Genomic DNA, 23,988 nt, shown 5'->3' with positions numbered 1-23,988 from the left:
TAAGAGCTCATGCATATTTCTGTAGAGACTTTTTTTCCCACAACACTCTGTCAAACTGTAGAACTTGTCCGAAATTCATTCCACAAATGGTGGATGTTGGAAAAACTTCAGGAGCAATTAGACAAACACTTATTTAGACAAATATTTATCTACGAAAACCTACTAAACACAGGATACAAGTTTGGTATTACGAAGTCCCTAGGCTGCAAGTAACTGAAATTATGTATTGGGTGAAGTGCCAGTGTATACTTTCCCCTTTTTAATAAAATTTCTCTAAGCAACCTCTCTTAGTTGCTGTTGGAAAGAGAACTAGAGGTCTCTAACTGTAGCTGTTTCTACACTTTTATTTCCAAGGTCATCTCACCTTAGAGGAGAAAACAAACAAGATAGGCATATCAACTCCAGTTTCTCTGTTATTACAGTCTTTATCTTTCTAATATCTCTCTAATATTTTTATATCATGTTTATGATGTCCTACTATAGGCAAGTTATAAAACTTATTAAAATTCCATGTGATTAATGTCATTAATAATGTATAATGCATTTTCAGTTCCATCCATTTCAGTAAAATCATTTGAGAAAATGACTTGTGTTGTGTTCCGTTCATTTTTCAGATTCATCCGGTTCACTGCATTACATTTATTCTCTCTTACACATTGACATCAAAATACAAGCAAAACACTGTTTATAACTGATAATAAAGACTGCCTTCCTCACAGACTGTCTTGTACTCAGACTCCTAGTATTAACTATTTTTGCAACACTGAGTGCTGGGAATCATTAATAGTGTGAGGTTATAAAAATAAAGAGATCTGGACAGGAGCTTAACTTACATGGAAAGTGGTCAACTTTTCAAGTAATCAGTGCAATGTCATGTATCACAGAGCATGATAAAGCTTCTTGAAAAGCACACTCCTTTTCCCTCTGTAAGTTCTTCACAACATTTTGCTCAGGTTTATTGTAGGTAAAGAGCATTAATTGTAGGGTGGAGGTTTGCACCCAGGAACTGCAGCACTGAAGCCTTTATAGCTTTGAGGGAACCACCACTACTGTGTTCTGGATAGAATAATTGACAAGCTTTGATCGGCACAATTCTGTAGTGTTCCTGCTTCTCTAACAGGCAAATTGTGCTCATTAATAACTAAAAAGGAAAGACTTAAGTTAATTTAAGATTATGTCAGTTGCATACATGAGTGACCACAGAAGGTGACAAGGATGAAGGCCAGTGGATCTTAGCTTGACAAGACAATGTAGATGATGAGTTACCTCATCAATTGTTACAAGAGTGAATGGAGGAGTTACTTGACAGTTCAGAATTTAGATGTAGGTATCTATATTTTTATACACATGTAAGTATGTATGTTTATATATATATTACCACCATGATTTTAAGTTGATAATTATTTTACTAAGACGTGATAGCTGATTTTGTTGATAACTATTTAAAATTGCTTTCCTGTGTATCAGTCTTTTTACACAATTGTGTTAAAAGATACTTTGTAGAAAAACAATTAGAATATGTTTGCTATTAAAGTTACTAGAAAAAGGCTTAAAGGGACGATCGACTTAAGTATTATAGAAATAAATGTAACCTAAAAGATTGAATACCCTTCAATGCAGAGCAGAAGACAAAGAAACAGTGTGCTGGACTGAAGAAATGTGTACAGTCAAACTCATCTGGGCTGTTTCCATAGAGATTGCTCTAAGTGAGATCCCAGAGATGCCAGCATGTGCTGTGCATCTGTCCAGAACATAATACAGATGGAAGGCAGCACTATAGACAGCAAACATATGGCAAAATAGAACCAGCTGTCTGATTATCAAACTAAATTTCAGATTCTGAATGAAATCTACACTGGTAGACGCCTGAGGAAAGGAGGAAACACACAGTGTTCAGCGACCCTTCTGTAGAACTCCAGCTGGAAGGCAAAATCCTGAAGAGCAAAAAAAATATTTTAGCCAATAACTGCTGAATACGAAGTACAAAAGTAAAGCAGGAGTGTTTCTTCCTAGGAGAGGTAATTAGATTCAGAGTGCCTGTGGCCCTGTGAGGAAGCTCTGTGCATTCTTTGCTGCATGGTCATGCTGGTGAATTCTCAGTGGATAGGAGTAGAGGGAATCCAGGGTGGGGAGCAGCAGCTGGAAGTCAGGTGTCTGAAACCCAGGGTAAGAGTATTCTATATGCAGGCCGGTGCTAAGTATTTCCAGTTCACTAGGTTTAGTTAGTGTCCCACTTAGAATGTTAATTTTATTCACTTTTTTAGGCACATTGCACACTTTGCTGGGTAAGAAGTCTACAGCAAGGGTTTGAAACATTCAGTGGTGAGGTTTTTACACACTGAGCACTCTGATAGCTAACTTGCATGCACATGTGAACCAATTCTCTATCTGTAGAAGTGGCTCCATCAGAGAAGGAACCTGTAATTGCTAAGCATTGTCTCAGCTCTGTTTTTGCAACCTTCTACGCTGATACACTGCAGCAGTAATGAACAGAGAGCTGCATTTTACTGTGCCGTGGTGCACATCAATATCCTGCTGTGCACATGCTTTTGTATTTGTGTATGTTTTTGCTGATGTGTATGAAGTTCTTGAAGATCCCATATTTGCAAGGTATATGCTAAATGTCTGCTTTCCAGAGTCCCATTTATGCATTTCAGACTGGTATGTTCTTACTAATAAATGCTTAATAACAATATCAAATATTCTTCTGTTTTGAAAGATAGTTTGATTAATCTGAAAAAGCTGGAAAAATACATATGTTGCCAAAGCAGATGAAAGAGATGGTGTTGATATACCAGCTAAAGGAAACGAAGGAATAACTCGTGTTTTTTCTGTTTTGTTTCATTATGATTATGTGTCCAACCATAACGTTCTAAGTTACTACAGGAAAAAGAAAATCCAACTATGTGATGAAGCTGTTTGCTGTGCACTGAGGCAGAGAAGTGCCTGAAAAATAATGCTACCTCAAAATTCCTGGTTTTGTCTGTTGAACCTTCAGCACTTCAACTATCAAGTTTATCAGTCTCTAATATTAAGCCTCATTTAATTTAAACATCAAAGAACATGCAGCATAAGAATAGTCCTGTTAATGTGATACAGAAGGAAGTTTACATCTCCCTGGATGCTGCTGGTTATCAGAAAGCTCTTCACTGTTGCAGCCATTAGGCAGCACAGAAACATTTCTTGCAGCGCAGCTATAGACTGACACAATAAAGTTCCCTCCTTTACTTACACTTGTATGCCTTTTTAAAATACATTTTTAATTGTATGTAATAATTATCAAAAGTGTTAAATTTAATCCCTTTTTTTGTCTTTGAAGCTGATGAGAAGGAAGCTGGCTGCTTGCATCTGCTTTTTATCTTGGCAGTAACTCCACAGCCACTCTGTAGCATCTTTCAGCCCCAGCTGTGCCCTAGCAGACATTTTTGCAGTTACCTGCTTACAGTTCAGTCTGTTTCCATCCTAGAATGTCAAAATAGGTATATGTAGATAAAATTACTCTTCCTTAGAAATAGAGAGTTTATCCTCTTCGTGCTGTAGAAACACTCCACATCTGATTTTTACAAGACATCTAAATGAAAAAAGCCCTCTAGTTTTTTTAAACATCTCTCCTGGCTGCAGGATCAAAAACAAATTTTCTGTGTTTTCAAAATCATTGGTTATTGACAATGATTTGTCCCTTTATGGTCTTTATGGTCTCCTTTTAACACCAGAAGTGGAATCCATACGGATGCATATTTTAAAAATAAAAAATTACTTGGGAACAGGGTTGCTTTGAGCTGCCACGTGCGAGGATCCTGTGAGGCAACCCATGGTTTTTCTCCTTCTCACTTGTGAAATCTGATTTTGAAATAGCTATGGCTTTGAAATAGTTGCCACTGTGTATGTTTATTGTCTCCCGCTGCTGGTGGTGAGTTGGTCTGAAGGCAGGCCATGTATATGGCCTGACAACAGTATGTGAACAGAGGTATTTAAAGTTATGGGCTTATGTTTTATTCAAAAACCTGATGTAACATGTAGCCATCATTAAGGCAGTTTAAGCCAAACTGTTTTGTATCACAGTTGCGGGGGTTTAAAGCATGTACGTACCATGACTCACAGTAACTTACCTGATGAGTGCTAATTTGTTAAATTACCTCAGTTTCATTGTGGTTATGGTGTGCCAGCTCTGAGGTTTTTATCAGGCACGTTAAACATTTATCCTTGGAGTGGGATCTATGCCACTTGATTCTATCTTGAAGGATCAAAATTATTTTAAGTAAGTACCTGTTTCCTTTGCTAGAAATGCTTTGGATTTTCAGAATAGCTGTTCTCCACAATTACACATGGTGCGTATATTGATAACATGGGAATGATAGCAAATGGAGTTTGTTTATTTATTTGTGTATAATTCAGTGGATTATCTTGCCAACTCTTAGGCTATTTATTCTTTCTTAAAGGTGAAAATATCTTTAAATACAGTGGCAGCTTGGAAACTGCCCCTTCACTGCAGTCTTTTATTTACCTTTGCCTGTTTCACTGACAGAAGACTTTTTTTAGCACGCCCAAGAAGTTCCCCAAAAGCACTGCTGTTATTCACGTCTCTTAAATCATTAAATATTAAAGTTTTAATCCTGCACAATTGTAAGTGTATTCTCTGGAATTTAGGGAAACAAAACGGGCTAGAAATGTTTGTTTCAGTTCAGAATAAATTTCACAGTTGCATACAAAACTCAGTTGTTCGGTTACTTTTTGTCATATATAGTTAGATGTGTACATGTAAATATGTACATATGTAGTATCTTAAACAGTTTCTCAAAGAAGATGAGAATTACAACGTGATCCCTCTAGTTTTACCTTTTCCCTAGCCCTGAACAGAATACTAAATAACAGAAATAAACTTGTTTCTTGTTGCAGCCTTTATCCTCATCTCTACTCAAGAGCATACCTTAACTTTAAAAATCCTGAGGACATCCTTCTTTTTAGAGATCGCTTTGATGGCTATGTCTTCATTGACAATAAAGGTTGGACTATTTGTAAGATATTAAGTGTATATATATATATATACATATACCATTTTAGAACATTATTTTACTTCCTTTTTGCTAATCATGCTTGCTTTTTTCCTCAATATGCAGTTAATGACATTAAAATATGTTAAAATTTAGCACTTTTAAGATAATAAGGTGCAAAATGTATTTGTCCATGCAGTCTTGCTTGTCTATGGTATGCATGCTTTATGTGCATTCTTGTACCTTATGCAATACATTATCAAGATCCTATTAAGATAATTACCTTATGCAAGCTTCACAATTCATCACAACAGTAACTGAACACATTGTGAGCATGAATTGTTACATCTGTGGTGTGTTTCTGTGAGATAAACTTGTGCCACTTACTCCTGTTTTGTAAAAGCAAGAGGAAACCTTCAATGTTTTGGTTGCCCGCTTTTAAGATATGTCAAACTTGAATTTTGAGGGCCTTCGCAGACATCTTGAGTTGAGTTCCAAAAACAAGAACAACATAATTGACTGCCAGCTTTAAAATGTTCAGTCTGCAAAAAGTTTGCCCAGCAGTAGAGAAAAAGACTAATGTAGGTGTGGATAAACCCAGGTCTCCTATAGTAGTATGAAACTGCCATTGACAAGAAGTGGGTTAGCAGAACTTTAGTAGTTCCTTGCCATAGCTTGCCATACCTCCTGTAAAAAATTGCAGGGGTTCTATAAAATAGAAATTTGCTGCAGAGGTCCTTCGAAAAGTAGTCCTGCCCATTCTTACTAGATATTGATCTCTAAAGAAACTCTGTCAAATTTATTAATTCCTCTTCAGAATTTCCTACCTGGGATATTTTATCTACTTCTGATGTCCATGTGGTTTGGATTGTTTTTGTAGAGATAGAGAACAACACATTCCTCTCAGTGTGTGATTCCCGGATTTCAGATTCTGGATGTTTTTAGAAGAAAAAACAGAAGCTATTTTTATGACTCTGCTAAGACTTGACTTTGCCTAAATTCAGCAGGTCTTTCAGTGTTATGCTGGACTGAAGCCAGAATGTTTAGTCCTGAATATTCTGGGAAATAAAAAACTGACTTGGACACAGCTGGCCAGCTTGACATGACTGTGCAAATAAAGAGCACAAGGTTTGATCACAGGTGCCCTCTGGTGAGGCTTGTGGCAGCATTGCACTTACAAGGGTAAAACTGAAACAAGGATTAGCAGGTTCAATATGGTTAACAAATGTTCTGGCAGATTTAAGACAAATTTTGAGTGGACTTGAGCTAAGTGTAATCTTGAACCTGCTGCAAGTGGAAACCAGGTGAAATTCAAAAACTACACACAGCTCTGACTCCAGTCCAAAGAAGAATCCAGTACTTAAGGCAGAATTCAAAGCAAAGAATCCCTGCTAATAAACATAGGGAGGAGGTTGCATAGTCCATCATAAACAGAAAAAAAGAAGTTTCACACAATTTTATGTGCTGAGTTGGTATATTGTTTTATTGCATATTACCCAGCATTTATTTATTTTTTAAGCTTTTAGGCAACAAAACTTTATGAAACATCTCATCAGTTTCAGATTCATTTCCCAGTAGGACTTAATCACTTGTCAGGCTGAGATTTTGAGGTAAATTTTTCTAATCAATATCTGTGAACAACTAAAAGGGAATTATAAATTATAATACAAGAATTTGATTGTATAACAATAATCATCTTCATTTTGACAATCTTATTAGCATATCCAAAAATATTTAGTATTTTATATATAATTAAAATACAAATTTATTTTGGTTTCAATTTAAAATACCTCTGTGTGTAGCTTTTCATTAGAAGTTAAGGAGTTGAAGAAACAGTCACTTTTGATTTCAACTAAGACTGCTCAACACGTGTTTCAAGAGTTTTGAAAAGCTTACATGAATTTGGAGAATGTTTCTCTCCCTCAGAAAGTTAAGGTTCGATCTCTTTTAAGGTTTGGAGTATCCTGCAGTGGTTGAATTTGCTCCGTTCCAGAAGATTTCAAAAAAGAAGCTGAAGAAGAAAGATGCCAAAGCTGGGAGCATTGAAGATGGTAAACATATTTTCTTGGCGTCACAGTAGAAAATATATGTAATTTCTGTTATGGATTGCAAAGTATTAACATAATTAAAAATTTTTTCTTCACAGATCCAGAATATAAGAAATTTTTAGAGAGTTATTGTGCTGATGAAGAGAAAATCTGTGCCAATCCTGAGATTCTTTTGGGAGAGATTGAGGCCAAAACAAGGGAACTTATTGGTCTGTTTTCTTGATTTTTCTTATTATTGAGAGTATTAAATATCTTTATATTACCTTCAAGAGCTGACCTGTTCAGTCTAGCAGATTTAGATTAAGTCTCTATGCCTGCAATCACTTGGCTTCACCCGAACTTTTGCATGTGCAGTGGCTTCAGAAATAGTTCCCTAACAATTCTGAATGCTTACAGATGTATTAATAGACAAAAGATTTATTTTTAAAATATAAAATAGCTGAGTACTTAAAAATTTATCCCTGATATTAGCTGCTTTTATTAAGAAACATGGAATGATCTCTTTTTGTTCTCACGGTCAAGATTCTGGAAAAGCTCTGAAAGTAAGGCAACACTTTGTTTTCTGTATGCATGCAGCATGACTTTCACAGACCCGCGGGGAATTTTAAATAAGGTCAACACTGAAATCTTCAGTGCTGGTATGCAGCTTTCAGGATGAACCGGAATATTGATACGCTGTATCTTCAGGTGACAACATGCAGAACACTTAGTCTTTCCCCAAGTGTGACAATTGAATAGGATAAAAAAAAAAAAAAAGACCTTTGCTGTTATTTCTTTTGTGTAGAAGTAGACACCTCTTTTGATTAGAATTATAGAATCATTTAGGTTGGAAAAGACCTTTGAGAACATCAAGTACAGCCATTAACCCAGCACTGCCAAGTCCACCACTAAACCATGTTCCCAAGTGCCACATCTACATGTCTTTTAAATACCACCATGAACAGTGACTCCACTATTTCCCTGGACAACCTGTTTGAGTGCTTGACAATCTTTTTGTGAAGAAATTTTTTGTAATACCCAATATAAACCTGCTCTGGTGCAACTTGAGGCCATTTCCTTTTGCCCTGTCACTTGTTACTGTTGTTTGAGAGTCGACTGAAGAGATTTGGAACTTAAAACCATTTAGAGGAAATGGAAATGTTAGTAGTATGGACATTTAGATAATAAACTTGTTTATTGCTGTTCTAGATAGGTTATACAGCAATATTTGTTTACCCCAAATCTTCCCTTGTATTTGACAGCAGAGTAAAATCTTCTTGGAAATGTACAATTTCCAATAATTTTACAATTTCCAAAAAGTTTACAATTTCAAGAAAGATTTTTTAGCTTTATAATAGTCTCTCAGTGAAAATTACTAGTCTTGAGACTTGTAGATTTCAGAGTAACAATATTGGCTGAAGGCAGATTTACATTAAGAATTTTAGTATTTTGTTTGTGTTAAATCTCAGGGAATCAAATTAGTTGCTTTATTTTTTCTGCCATTCAAAACTATAACATGTTTATAGCAAAATTATGTAAGGGTTTAGTTGTGTGTCCAGTGGCAAAGATGCTACTTCTACTGATGTCAGTGAAGGACATGCCCAGGATTTTGTTGGTATAATTGGGCCTCCGATGCTCAGCATTTCTCCATGTAGAGTTACTGTGAACCAACAGATTTTATGCATCATGTCACACGGGTTAGCTGATCAGTTTCAGTGTGACAGAGAGAGATAAAAGAGATTTTCTCAGTAATGAGATGAAGATAAGCTCATTTTTCTGGCTTGTTTGTAGAGAGCCAGATAAAATGTAAAAACTTTTGCTGACACAGGTCTTCATTTAGTAATTTATTTTCTTTTAAAATTTCTTAAACATTTTAAAAAAACCCTCTCGTATTTTTGTTCGTATTAAGGAGCATAAATAAGATGGGTAAGATTCAGGTTTGATAAACATACTTTTTTTCCCTCCTCTATTGTTAATACTCATCCCACTGCCTCTCTCCCTTGACCTTCAAGTTATACTTTTTCATTAAACCTCTTGCACCACAGCCTTAGTCATGCCTGGGGTCAAGTTCTGGACTCTCAAATGCAGCTTATCCTTTGCCCAGACCTTCCAGTTAAAATCTGTGATCTCTTTCAGCATGTAGAAGTGCCCAGAGGCAGACACTGCTCAGATAGGGCCAGGAGAGAGGCAAAGCTGCGGATCTGGGGAACTGGAAGGGAGGGTTCTGGGGACCTAAAACTTGTCAGAAATTATGGGCATGTGAGGAGGCTGGGGCAGCATGGGAAATCTAGGATAGAGAGAGAAAAATGGCAAATCAACAGTCTTTTTTCGTTGTTGCTTTTAAACATTGATATTTGGTAAAAATAAATACTGAATCCTATCAGCCTTCCTATCAGTCTGTTCATAACTGCTTAAAAAAGTTTTATTATTAATGAATGGGTTGCCTCCAGCATATTCTGACTTTCAAGGCAAAAACATTTAAATGTTTTTGGGATGTGAATTGTGTCTAGACTTTGGTGATGCCATTTCAAACTTGTTGAAAACTTTTAATTTCTTCCTTTTTCTTTCAAATTCTGTCATGCATTCCAGTAGTGAATGTTTTTTTTCTGGTTTGAGGGAGAATCCTATATATAACTGTAGAGCAGTTTCAAGTAGCAAACATTTTCTATCCTGGGACACCAAAGACTGACAAAATTTGTTGTAACTATTCACAGCTCTAAGTACATGAATTCAAGTCTGAATTCAATACTTACAGTCACAAATGCTATATATGATGAAAAATTTGATGATGTTCTCCAAGATTTTGTAGAATTTGGGGGTGGTTCAGGCAGGTGACTTGATTTTAGAGTGTGGAGACAGCTTTGTAACATAAGAATGGCTGTGTGATCCAGTAGATGAGACTTTTTATTTGTTATTTGGGAAGCCAGAGTTTTATTGAATGTGCTGATAATTTGTTATGTAACCTGGGACAAACTACTTATCTCTTATTCCTCCTGTTTTTTCAAGGAGAGGGGAATGCTAAAGTCAGGTAAATGGAAATGTTATATGAGACTGAAAATGCTTCCTTCATGATGTACTTTGACATCTGTGATTGAAAAATGCTGTGTGAGATTACAGTAATATGGGCTGTTTGTGAACAACAATATAACTAGGTTTTGATGTACAAAAGTAAAAAGTAGGAAAAGATTCTGAACACATTTCTTTCCTTTTTGGTGAAATAACCATTCAATAAGTAAGTGAGAAAAGCCATTCTTTTGAACTGAAAAGATATGGTATAATGATACGATCTTTAATTAAACATGAAATAATCATGCAGTGTATTTCTGTTGCTTCTAACGCTAACAGAAAAAAAAAGCAACAAAGTGTTTCTAAAGCAGAATGATGGGAATGCTTTCAAAAATACATGAAACAAATAGGCTTCTCAGTGATTTAGCTCCCTTTCAGATAAAGCTAGAAAAAAGGGGGTTAGTACTAAAGTAAAGAAATGAGTACATATTCTAGGAGTTGAACACTATATCACAAATTTTTTGTGTTTTAGCTAGAAGAACAACACCCCTTTTGGAATATATTAAAAATAGAAAATTAGAAAAGCAGGTACGTTCAGACTTTTGCCTGAAGTTCAACATTTATGTTTCACGTGGTTTTCCGTTGGACAATTTACAATTAATCATTTTGAACTTTTCAGAGAATACGAGAAGAGAAAAGAGAAGAGCGAAGGCGGAGAGAGTTGGAGAAGAAACGTCTGCGGGAGGAAGAGAAAAGGAAGCGCAGAGAAGAAGAAAGACGTAAAAGGAAAGAAGTGGAGAAGCAAAAGAAAATTTCTGAAAAAGAAATAAGGATCAAGGTACCATAATGAAAAAAAGATTATTCTTCTTTTGAAGTTATCCAGGAGTTCTTTGGTATCTCAATGTTTATTTAGTGTACAACAGCAGTGTGGAGACACCAAACCAGTTTTGTCTGCGAGGGAAAGTAATGTAGGTCTTTGACTAAGTAGTAGTGTTTGAAAGTGTGAGTAATGGCCCTAAGTACAGTGATGTGCTGGTGCAGTTACAGCAGGTAACTCAGATACCATTATACAACACTGGTGCGTTCTAAGCCAGCATTACCTGACAGAACTGAGTTGTTCTGTGCTAACAGGTTGAAAAATTATCACAGGTTTTATCCCTGAATGGGCCGTTCATTTGAGAGTTGGACTTGATGATCCTTGTGAGTCCCTTCCAGCTCAGAATAAATACCCTGTGATTCTCTGTCATGTAAATCTCCATCTGGCCATGGGTGCAGAGAGTTTTTTGTGGTTATTCCAAGAACTGATGTATTTTAATAGTGTTAAAGTATTTAATAGTATTAAAGCTTTAACCAAGTTATAACAAAGTCATGCTAACTTCAGGCTGCACTGCCTTGCAAGGATATGAATGGATTTTAATGACATCACTTAGGAGGATGTATCTTGTGCTATGAAGTCGGAACCTATAAAACTTTATTTGTATAAGATGACATAGATAAAAACTATCCATCTGAGCTAAATTTTGAAGTATTGGAAGAGCTTTATGGGCTGTTTTGAAAAGGAAAATTGGTATAAGAGTCTGTAGCATAACACAAGGACACACAGACTTACTCCAGATCTTGTGGTGGTGAGAAGCCACAGAACTGCGGAATTTTTCCTCTTTTCTTCTTGGCAAACAGTTTCCTTCACCTGAAAGTATAAAACCAGTAAATTCTGAAGCTGAATTACATATTTTCATATTTGGGCATAAAGAAAAACACTCTAGAAGTTCAGAAGAAAAGGGACTTAACCTTAAAATATATTAGCCAAAATTGGTTGTCCAAAAAAACCCTGTATTTATGACATATCGGGTGTGATATGATCTCAAAAGCAAGTTCTGTCTCTGAAAGCAAAGGGAAATATTTCCTGAGAGAAATGTTATAGAAGTTTTAAATATTACAGAAGAATAACCAGTGCTTGTTTCAGAAAATCTGGTGGAATGAAAAGACTGAGGAGATGTTCTGCTTAGTCCTGATAGCTATTAGGGTAATAGCTTAAGACAGTTAGTCCTTCTATAAAGATTGTTCTTGTAATGCTAGACACTGCTCAAGCCCTGTGTAGGTTATTTTGAAAGGAAGAGACTTCCTGTAAATCCTAATCTTCAAGGTGAAAATGTAATGAGATCTTTTCTGCTAGCATCATAAGTTTTTCCTCGGTCTGTATTTGTGTCAGGGTGTACTAAGCACCTACTTCTACGTGCCAGTCTATCCCTAGTAATTCACATGACACACATTTTATATATAATATTTCAAGGACTGAAGTATTAATCCTGCTCTCTGTAGTATTGTAGAGGTTCTACTTCTTATTTTGTTGGCAATGACACTGAGCTCTGTTACATGATTTCTAAAAAACCTTAGACCATAATAATGTCTGTATATAAAACTCAGGAGAGAAGAGTAGGTAAGTGCTCTCTTCAGTATTCTCAGCATATTTAAAAGAGTGCAGTTGAACGCCTGTTAATGACTGTCACTCCCTAGCAAAAGTAAACTGCCCTTTCTAAATAACTTTAAATTTTATACTTTGTAAAATACATTCCTAGTATTTAAATCTTAACAGGTTACTGACATATTTAATACTTGTTAAAATGTCTGTTACAACAGAGGAGAATAATTTTACATCATAGTATAAGCAAATATCTCTTAGCTTCTCAAGAAACCTGAAAAAGGAGATGAACTGGCCAGTGAAAAGCACAAAGATAAAGGTGAAGAAGCTGACATTGAGGAAAACAAGTGGGATAAATCACCTGGATCTGGGAGTATAAAATCCAAGACCTTGGAGAGTTCACTAAAAGAACTTAAGGAAAAGTAAGTAATATTTATATTTTAGAATTCAATTTAGATCATAAATGCTCTGATCTCAAGGCTTAAATATAAGTGGTGCATTGACAAGATGTTCTGTCCCCAAAGAAGCAATTTTATTCTGTGTGTCAACAAATCTCTTACTGTCCTTTCGGTAAAAGGTGTTTCATAACAATTTCCTGACCTGATGGATGTATTAGAGGATGCAATTTGTTATTTGTGAAATGCTATAAAATCCCAGATTGGAAGGATTTCTCCGTGAGAAGTCATTCAGTATTTCATTCTTATTTCACCTGTTCCCCATCAAGAGCTCAGGTAAGGTCCTCCTTCCATTACTGATGTCAAAGACTAAACTGGCTAAGATGCCATGCTCTTCCTTCACACTTGGGTTTGCTGCAATAAACACATAATAAACACTGTATGTGATAAATGAGACAATGGCAGAATAGTTGTGGTGTCAATGACAGCCTTATGATAGGTACATGCAGAAGGCTGTCTCTGTCTCCTCTGTCTTTTGTCTTACATTTGTCTTACATTCCCTGGTAGGAACAAGGGGCATAGCTCAGCTCAGTTATTGGTGTAGCCTGGGAAAGTATCATCTTACAAGTGTTTTCAACAGTTGGTTCTCTCTCTTGTCCCTTGGTATGTGTGTCTCCTCGCAGGCAGGATTCACCCATAAGATATGTAAGATACATTAACTAAGATGAATAAAGCTCAGAATAAAACTCAGTTGAATTTTCCAGCTAAGCTCTCAAAAGTGCTTTGCGGTACAGAAGGACAAGCTTTAGCATTTTAATAAGTTACCTAAGGTATTACATATAAAATATGAGAGGAAGTTTGGGATTATGCTCTGGGAGCCCTGCAGGTTACCTGCTTATTCTAAGTAGTTTAAATTTTACTTTTGTCCACATAGGTTCTCAGGTTTTATGCGATGTATGTAGGAGCTGCAAATGTCCTCCTATTGACAAAGAAAACAATAAAGAAACTTTGAACACTGTAAAATAAAATAACTGAATTTACTAATTGAATAAATGGGCCACAAATAATATTCTACATGCATTATTCATCCTTTTTTTTGTTTCTGACTAAGGACTTCGAGCATAGGCTCAGTGTTTCAATATGTTCAGTATGACTTGGAAGTTCCTGAAAATTTCCATGTCCTATTCTGTGACAGAAATTGAAAATATTCAGCAACTCCTTTGTTGATGTTCTTCAACAAAGGAAACAGAACAGGGTCAACAGAAACAATTCAAGGGCAAGTCAGTTGTTTACTAATCATAGAATTTTTTATGTTGGAAAAGACCCTTAAGATCATGGAGTCCAACTGCTAACCTGGCACTGCCAAGTCCACCACTAGACCACGTCCTTAAGTGCCACATCTACAGGTCTTTTAAATACCTCCAGGGGTGGTGACTCCACCACTGCCCTGGCTTTTTATGCAGTAAGCTTTTTGGTGATGCCCTATAACATCCTTTACTATTGATCCTATAAGTTTAATAAGGCATTAATGTAGATTTTCCAGGCATTAAACAAAATCCTTTTGGCTGCACAGGTACAGCGTTACCTTGTGTTTCCAAGTGCTCACTTCATTGTGATTGTTAGTGGGTAGGTAGCAATCTTTGAGCTGTATCAGCTGTATCAAGGTTTAAAGTTCAAACCAAATAGAATTATGCTTCTATTCCCTTTACTTTCATTAATCTCTTTTCTCTGGCTACATAACTTTCTCTTCTACCTACACTTTGTATTTGCTCATCCCACCATTTCCACTCCTGACTGACTGTTCACTATGACTGAATTTTAGGAAGCTACTTTAACCACTCTGGAATGGGAGTTTGTGTCCCTGTCACTTGCCTACCTCTAGGTGCATCCATTCCTTCCTCACCCATAGTAACAGGCAAGGGAAGAGACAAGTACCAGGCAATGCTACAGCAACAAATCGAGGGGGTCTTTCTGGCTTTTTGGAAGGTCATGCATATTTTTGGAAGGTCATAGCATATTAAACGTGAAACAAAGCAACTCACAACCACATACCCCTGGAGAGCTAACATAGTATTTTATGTGTATGTATCTAGGCTACAGGTATAGTATTTCTGTAATTCTGATTGATTCAGATGTCTGTGACAGCTGGGGCATTGCTTCCACTTGGTGAGTGTGTTATGCTGACACGAGCTCAGTCTGGTGAAATACTGAGTAACTTACCTCTCATTCAGGTTTTATTGTGACCTCCAGCTCTTCCTGAGATGGAGCCCCACCAATGGTCTTAGCAGCCCCACCAATGCCTAAGTTCATGGCACATGCTAACAATTTTCACGATTCTGTTACTTTAAAAAAAACAAAGGTGATATAGAAAGATACACTTTTATTGATATTAAATAATTCTAAATAAGAAGCATATCACTATTTGATCACTACACCATTAGAAAATCTTCATCCTCAAGTGACTTTTTTCAATTTTAAGTCTTTATACATATGTAATATATAAAAAGAAACAGCCTGTATTTATTCCTTTTAAAGTTCAATCTATTCTGTGATCTTTCTTAATTATTTGCAATTTGGCTGTATGAGAGAAGCACCTGCTTGCTGAACTGGAACAATGAAGTGAATAAGAAAGCTGGGAATTTTATCAGACAGGCTGAATGTTACAGATAGTCTTTATAATATAAACCCATTGCAGCATAGCAGAAATCGAGCATTATGTTGTGGTAATTTAATTGTCTTTTGCCTAAATAAAATATGCAAAGGCAGGCTAGATTAATTTGAGACACAATAAACAAAAGCCTAGAACATAAGTATTCATTTTCACAAATGTCTTCTGCAGGTTGCAGTGTCAGTGACTAATTTTTGTTAAGAGTCATAAAACTTTACAAATTGATACGTGATACCTGCACAATTCCTTTGGGCCTTGAATGTTCCTGTTCAGGGGATTACTTACAGGCATGACTCACCTCAAGACCAGGCCACAAGAGCTAATAATGGAGCATGGAACTATTGATAGGATTTCAAAGAAGGATAGAAGGTGATTAATGGGCCCTCCACAGCAGTTGCACAAAAGTCTGATTTGGCTTGCAAAGCTTTGTCTGCTCTTCTGAACTGAATGCATTGTCAAGGGCCATGGTTGAGACATTCAGAAAAATTGCATATAACCCCTTTCCAATGAGAAGAAAACAACCTTGCCATATAACTTGTCTCCTTTAGCAGCTCCTTTTTACTGTTAATCGCTTGGATTTTCTTTCTTTTTATACATACTCTTAGGTCACAAAATGATAGTGACAAAGAGCAAAGAGATTTGGAGAGAAGATTTCGAGAAAAAGAACCTGAAAGACAAAGGTATCGATTGGATGATGGCAGAAAGCATAGAACTCACTATGAGTTTGACAAGTTTATGAGGAGGAATGAAGAAGAGCTGAAATGGGGGAAAGGATACAACCAAGACAGAGGAAAGAAAGGGAACTACAACTACAGCTTCACTGTGGAGGCAGTAGACAAACTGGGTAAAGAGGACAAGTGTGATGACATGGCATCCAAAAAGGAGCGCATAAGAAATAAGGTTCTTTTATTCATTTAGGATAATCTTTCATTAGTTAAATATGCTTCAAGATCATAGGTTTTAACTTTTGCAAACTCAACATAATAATGCTTTTTCAGGAAAAAATTCTTTATCTCATTTTCAGTAAAACCCAGACTTCTTTCTGGGTTATTGTCAGAGGATAACACTTAAAATAAGTTAAGATTACAGGTCTGTGCTTATTCATATTCACAATATATAGATGACTTTCTGTCTTCCTTTCAACCCTGTCATTTTTACAGCACTATTCTTGGAGCCTTGCATTTTATAAATGTATTAAAAATTGTTACACTTCTGATCTGTAATGAAATTTAAAAACTGTGGCATGTTAGTCTTTTAAAAATGTACTTCCATTGCCCAGCTCATAAGGTAATTATATTATGGATTTGCCAGGCATTGCTTGGTAGAGCAACTATAGGGACTTAAAATAGCTAATTCAGAGACCATTGTATTTAGAGTGTGTAAGTGATTGAATTCTTCAGTATTGCATACCTGGCAGTATGAAAAAGCTGTCATTTCATTTGGATAAATTTATCCTCATAGTTGTTGACAGGAAAAGAGCAGATGCAAAAACAATGGGAGCAGGATCTGTAGCAGGGTTTGTAGTGGAGCTGTCCCTTAGTGACTCCCAGACATATGGGTGTCGTTTTTCTCAGGCTGTCTGATTTCATGGATGTGCCAGAGTCTTTTCAGGGTGTGGCTCTCCTTGTCACCCTCATTCACTCTCCCTTGTGATCCTGGATTTTCCACAAAAGATGGCCAAAACATTGTTTCGGGTAGAAATTTATTCCACGTGTGAAACTCTTCTTTCAGACCAGGTGACTGACATGTGGTGTGGGCTAAGGCTGACAAGAGTAGACTGGTCATGTGCAGAGTGGGTCTGTATGGAATGTGCACAGAGAAAGTCCAAGTGGACTCACTGTATGTGTGAGGAAGTCACCTGGTGCAAACACAGCCCGATGTGCCCCGCTCTTTGTTTATGCAAAGGTCAGCTGGGCAGGATGGGTGAACTTTGTCTGCATATCCACATTAGCCACTTACCACAAACATCAGTGGCTCAGACTGCAGAACAGTCAGAAAAATGGCTAGTTCAGAAACAGGAAGATGGGAAAAAGTTTTCCTCATACTTGACATGCTGTTCTTGAAATTTGGCAAATTAATCTGTTACCTTGGAACTGGATGGTGGGTCTTGGGGACCTTTTGGCAAGAGATAAGAAGCTGCCTGCTTTTTATTTCTTTGCATCACACTTCTGGTAGCTCGCTGAGTCTCTGGATTAGTCCACACTTCAAGTTCTAGATTTGTTCCCTAAAAAAAAAAAAGCACTATCAGTAAAGTATTTTGCAGTCTGGTGACCTTTTTCCTTAGAATGTTTATCACCTAGGTAAAATTAGGGGATGAGTTTTACAACTTAGGTATAGAACTGACAGTGCCAACACAAATTTTCAGTCAGAGATCAAGTTTCTTTCTGAAGTTTGTAAGAATTAATTTGTAAATTGGAAATGTCCAGGGTAAGTAACATTGTGCCAGCTTTCATGCAAACCGTGGAGTCTGTGGTAAGAAAAGTTGTTTGAGCCCTTTCTCATAATCTTTCTAATGGGCACTGCTTGTCAGAGGATCTAGTTTTATGCAGCTGTTTGTGATATAGAAAGGTGTATGTTACACATTTTATACCACACTACAATGCACTAACTAGAATGATCTAGTCATACAGTCCAGTAGTGATACTTGACATCTGGTCTAAAGTTCTCTGATACCTTGGAGTTTTGATGTTTTGATATTTTTAATTTTTGAAGATCTCAGAAGTAGTTATGTAGTAAATGTAGATTTTAGAGTAGCAGCATATTATCCCTTTACCCTTTAACACACCAGCTCACACCCCTGTTACCCATTCCCATATCAATTCCCCTAAATTCCACTAGCCTGTTTTGTCTCTTTTTCAAGGTAGAATTATAGGGAACATCTTAACCCTATGGAAGAAGATACAGCCATAGACGCAACAACCTTCAGGCCTAGAATTCTGGAAGGCCTCCAAGGACATTATGTGCTCTGAGGAAGATGAAGATGATGAAGAAGGGGTCCCAAAACACCCCCAGACCCAGTTCCCAAGAGGCGTGGCAGGGGCAGAACCTGGGTGGTGGCTGGACAGGGATTGGGTGAAAATCATTATAAAAACTGAACATCTGTATTTCGGGAGCGTGTTGTAGGGTATTCCAGAAAGCCTGGGGGCTCATTAAAGCCTTTGTATCCTTATCTTTTCTCCTACCTAATTTGGCTTGGAGTCTTTTTTCCCCACAGCCATTTAGGCAACAAGAAGGAGAAAAAAAGTTGAGCAAATAAAGGCAAAGGTGAAGGAAAGAGAAAGGAAAGGGGAAAATGCATACTGTGAATGAGAAAAAAGAATGAAAGAACAAATGACCAGAATGACTTCAAATTATGATGGCAGTTGGAAATTAGTATAATTTAATGTAGGACAATTTCAGTGCTCTGCCATTGTCTTCAAATAGGCTGGTTGCTAAACTTAACATGAGTCTTCGATCAAATGCTAAGATTTTGGTGAGTTTTCAGTTGCTTCATAATATTAAAAATTGGTATTTGTGAGAGTAAAATACTCTTACTAGTAAAAGACTTCTTAAGCAGAGTTTCTAAACAGTATGTTTCAAGAATAAAAAGTGCTCTCAAGAGCTATGAAGTATCACCATTTGCAGGTTTGAGGTGTCTTTTCCTTGTAAACTGGCTCCTTCCATTTTCCTATCATCAGATCACCATGTGTATGATTGGGTCATTCACAGAATCTGCCCATGCTCAAATTGTGCTTACTTTGTTTATTATCAGCACATGAATTCCCTGCTCTCATGAACTAGGGCAATAGCTATGCAATTTTTATTTTGATGTGTATAATTCAAATGTGCATTGAATGTTTAAATTGTGCTAATATTTGAAGATCAGTTGATGATAATTTTCTAGCTGCTGCCTGCTAAACTGTTCTCTGGTCTATCTTGGGCTTTTATGCTTATATTTAATATTTGTCATTGTGTGTGGGAGGGCTCTCCTGCCACAGTCATTCATCTGCAGAGCTGTAAGTGCACAGGCTATTGTTGTTCTCAGTTGATGTTAATGAAGGTAGCAACATTTTTCTTGTTTGACTTGTAACACCATGTTTGATAATTGTGTGCAGTATTTCTCCTTGTTTATGTCAAACGTATCATAGGATCTTTAATTTTTACAGCTTCCTTCATTTATTCAAAATGCTTGGTTCCCAAGAATAGTGTTATAAAACAACACAGACACTGAATACTCAGTCAATTTTCATTATACTCCATTTTTTTCCTGGGTCTTATGAATTGTAAAGTAATTTAACACAAAATCTACCTTTTTCATAAAGATTCAAAACTTTAAAATCCCACATATGTGTCTCACATGGGTTTCTCAGAGTGTTAACCACATCTCCTTCCTTCTAGGATCGCCCAGCCATGCAGTTATACCAGCCAGGAGCTCGCATCCGAACACATATGGGACCTACAAGTAAAACCTATGACTGCAGTGGGAAATCCTTTGAAGATGCTCTTGATAAAAAGTATGAGGCAGATAATTCAGCTGGAGCTGAGAAGACTGAAGAAGGAGAATAAAACAAACTGGAGGAAAGTCTTGTGAAAAGAGATGAATATAAGATTCAGTGTCATCATAGAAAAATCCATTGGGCTGTTTCAGAACTCCACAGGCAATTGCACCAACAAAACTATAATAGCTCTGCCTCTTACTTTCTGTAAAATAAAGGGAAGAGTAACTGGAAATATATAAAGTATCTTAAAGCAAAGGAATATTGTTGCATTTTTACAAAAAGCAGCACAAGCGCTATTTGCCTAATTTAAAAGCAGTTCAAATATTTTATTATATTTACCTTGAAATGGAAAACCTCTAACAGTTTTAAAGGAGTATTTATATAAGACTTTACATAAGCTATTCCACCTTTTCAGCTCTGAAGAAATGAAATATAAATTTGCATCAGTTTGAAATCTGAGGCACTTTAAATGTATTTGGTGCATGACATGAGGGTCACAGGACTCCTTTCTGCAAATGGCAGCAGCAGAGGCTGGTGCAGGGAGTTGTGGTCAGACTCGGTGTGACCGGTCCTGGGAGGAAGCTCCAGAGCCAGTGGTGTTTGCAGGATGAGGCCCACAGTTTGCACAGTTGTGAGGAATGTCCATTGGTATCTGTACCTCATTGTGTTTACATTGGTTTTGAATTAACTATAGCGTCAGATAAGTGTTGGTAAAGTATGTTGTTAAAGACTTTGTCATTTTCTGAGCCACTTTTGCCTTTTATTTTTTAATGGATTTTTTGTGCTTAAAATAGAAGAAAGCTAACGCAAACCTCAGCACTGGTTTTAATGAATTAGCTGTTTTTTATGGTTTTGACACTGACTTTTGGAAAAAAAAAGTGGTTGTACAGTGATGATATTTTATATGCTAATGTTTCATATAAGTTGCAGTTACACGATTTGGAAACTGTATGATACATGAACATTCTGCAGTTCTGTTTGTTAAAAAATTAAACACACATGAATGTCAATTGCACACTACCATTTTGTAAGATGTAGGACAAATTCTGCCCTCTGAGGCAGGCACATATACATATATATATATGTGTGTGTGTGTATGTGTATCTTCCATTGGTTTCAATGATAGCCATGTGTTTATGGAAGGGCAGAATATGTTCCATTTATCTTTCATGGCTGAAAATTTCTCAGTTGTCTAAAACTGAGACCTGCTTTATTCCTGAAGTTAAATAGCAAGATATTAATTTATTTTTACATTCTTTGAACATTTTACTAGTAAGTGTAACATCTAGTTGTTCTAGACTGAAAAATTATTTATTGTATTTTCCCAGATACCAAACATTAAATAGAATAAAAGCAAAAAAGATTTTGACTATGATTTTGAGATGCGATATTCTGCTATTTTTTCATCTATTACTCCAGAAAAATTACGATGTTATTATGCTGCTTTGTATGCTTCAGAAGCAGATAAAAATACAGTTAAGAATTTTAATATCAAGCTGCCAAAATTACTTCAAGATTAAGTAAAACTGCTGCTAGAGAATCATTTGGGGTTAGTTCCATCTAAATTAAGGAACTCTTGGGATTTCTTATTCAGCGCCTACTGGCATCTATTCCTTCCACATCTGGAGGCAGGGGGAGCAGTAGAAAGTACTGGCCACCACACCAGGATTTGAGCATTTCTGTAGCCAGCTAACACTTGTATGGCCAAATAACACATGCCACAAGCAGCTGAGGAGAGATGGGAACAGCAAGGCAGCCCGGGAACACCAGGAGCACAGGGTGCATGGGGGCGCTGCCCGCAGGCTCTCTGCTGAAGTGTGACCCCGAGTGGAGGAGAAATGTGTCCTGCCAACAGAGGAAACGCCTCGCTGAGCTTCCCCTCTCTGTGCTGGTGGCCGTCTCGGGCAGTGCCAGCAGGACCTGTGGGAGCAGGAATCGGCCTTGGGATGGGAGCTTGTGCTGCCAGCCATATCTTCAGGGAAGACTGCCTGCTGGAGTCGAGCATGTTATCTCATGGTAATTCTGTAAAACACAATGACTAAAGAAGCAGAACACATTTCCAAGTCCACGGCCCAATTTCTCCTGCTCAGGAATGCAGCAGGGCCTGAGCCTGCTTCCCTTACTGGGGCAGCTGGACGGGAGGAGCTGCCACCTGCTCTGTGCTCACTCATTCCTTTATGCTTCTCCCGATGACACCAAATAAACGCAGGCTCACAGCCTGCCTTTGTGTGAACTCAGCGTGCTGTGAGAGCTTCATTGCCACAATAGTAACTTTGTTTTGCAAATTCAGCTTAGCTGAAAGTAGAGACAGCATCCCCATGGAATGGGAATTGTGTCTGATTACATCGCAGCTGACTTGGGTGCCATCTGTTTTCTTGCCTTTAAAATATAATGTTCTTCATTTAATAATTAAAAAAAAATTAAAATAATGTGTTCTACATTTAATATTACCCACTCGATAGCTTCACTGAATTTCTGTTGTCCTGTTTCTTATGGAGTCCCAAAGTCTGACATTTAGGAATATGGAAATCACCCTGTCTGTCTGTCAAATGGAGATTGGGCTTCATTCTGTCCTGAGCTATTGGGGAAACTGACGTGGAATGTCAATGTTCAGTAGATAAACCTGTATTTGTGCCTGATGCAGTTTTAAATAGAAGCTTATTCAATTCCAAAACATTGTACTGACATCACATTCAGTTTTTAAATACATTCTGTCACTTCTTTTCATTTAAAACCAAATGGCTGGAAGTTGTTTTCGGAGAGTCTTTACAGGTCGATGGCTCATCTCACCAGCCGTGGTTAAGCTAACACTGCTTTTCGTGCAGTTTCCCTGCTGGCCTCTACTTGCAGCATTAGTCCTGAACAGCCCAAACAAAAGCCTGAAATATTTACAGGACAAAACCCACTTACTATGCACAAAATGATACTGAACATCAAAATAACACACGCTTAAAAAAGGAAAAAGGTACTTCCCAAACCGGATGGAATGTTAAAAATCAGTGGGAAATACGACTTGTGAGTTGGTGGTGCTGTTTGAGTCTTCAATGATGAGAGGAGCAACTTAAAATTCTCAAATTATTTTTATTCATTCTATAATGGTTTCATTTGAAAGAAAGAATATGTGAAACAAATGGGAAACCTATTGATTCTTATCTGATCATTTCCAAGTGACTTAGAGGCATGCACTCTGTCTTCTCCACATCCACTTGGGCTTTTCATTGATGTTCTTCTTGGAAGACTGAAAATGTCATCTTATTACCAAGTGGTGGTTTCTTTGTTAACAGTTTAACTCTCCCAAACCTCTTCACTGCTACATAACTAAAAAATAAATATTTTCCAGATATAATTTGTGGTTTACACTTCATTAGGCTACATTCTGATCTCCTGAACATGTCCTATTTACATATCTCATCTACAATTAGGTAAATACTATCAAAGGGTCGTTACTGTTACATATGTAAATGTGGTATTTTGATTCAAATTGACACAAACGCAGAAGACATCAGACTGCAGTGTTCTTTGCTCAATTCCAACTAGCAGCCTTGATTAGGAAAAAAATAAATATTCTCCGAGAGAGAGTGAAGACTAACTTCAGAGGGGTTTTATATGCTAGTACAAAAATGACAGTTTGACTCATGGTCCATGCAGGATCCATAAATGCCTCCCAGCATGTGCAGAAGGCTGGAGATATAAAAACATGCAGAAATTGAAGGTTCTTTTTTCTCCTTTTCTTTAAAAATGTTTATATATTCAAACGTGAAATATGAATATTCTGCATAAAACTTGAAGGTGGGATTTTTTGCGGTCTTACAGCATGAAGGGCCTGGCCTGTGTTGTGCTGCTTTCCAACTCTGTTGTGGAGAAATGCAGATGGTTCTACTGAATGGAACTGAAGGGAAGTTCCAACTCACATTGTTTCTTACCAGTGAACTTGAATATGGGCACTGATACCCGACATTACCTGCTGGAAGTTCTTGCACATTTTTGTCTGCTGTTGAAGGTCA

General features: G+C 37.1%; 1 protein-coding gene across 7 annotated transcripts in view; it reads left to right on the top strand.

The window, feature by feature from the left end:
- The window catches only part of UPF3A (UPF3A regulator of nonsense mediated mRNA decay), a 28,225-nt gene extending 4,857 nt beyond the window's left edge, over window positions 1-23,368 (top strand). Inside the window, exons 3-12 of one of the 7 annotated variants that reach the window (XM_050332103.1) lie at window positions 3,622-3,695; window positions 4,142-4,148; window positions 4,897-5,003; window positions 6,944-7,042; window positions 7,138-7,248; window positions 10,557-10,612; window positions 10,704-10,862; window positions 12,705-12,865; window positions 16,112-16,406; window positions 19,884-23,366. In XM_050332103.1, the coding sequence (XP_050188060.1) occupies window positions 3,622-3,695; window positions 4,142-4,148; window positions 4,897-5,003; window positions 6,944-7,042; window positions 7,138-7,248; window positions 10,557-10,612; window positions 10,704-10,862; window positions 12,705-12,865; window positions 16,112-16,406; window positions 19,884-20,051 (1,237 nt within the window). In that variant the 3' untranslated portion in view covers window positions 20,052-23,366. Of the gene's footprint in view, window positions 1-3,621; window positions 3,696-4,141; window positions 4,149-4,282; window positions 4,329-4,896; window positions 5,004-6,943; window positions 7,043-7,137; window positions 7,249-10,556; window positions 10,613-10,703; window positions 10,863-12,704; window positions 12,866-16,111; window positions 16,407-19,883 lie in introns of all 7 variants that reach the window. The other 6 variants (XM_050332100.1, XM_050332099.1, XM_050332101.1 and 3 more) reach the window with 6 other exon arrangements.
- The last annotated feature ends 620 nt before the right edge of the window (window positions 23,369-23,988 follow it).

Source organism: Myiozetetes cayanensis, unplaced genomic scaffold, assembly GCF_022539395.1.
Source record: "Myiozetetes cayanensis isolate MyiCay16 unplaced genomic scaffold, myiCay2020 scf5-8, whole genome shotgun sequence".
NCBI lineage: Eukaryota > Metazoa > Chordata > Aves > Passeriformes > Tyrannidae > Myiozetetes > Myiozetetes cayanensis.
The sequence above is the reverse complement of the archived record's forward strand: the minus strand, read 5'-3'. Positions and strand labels throughout refer to the sequence as shown.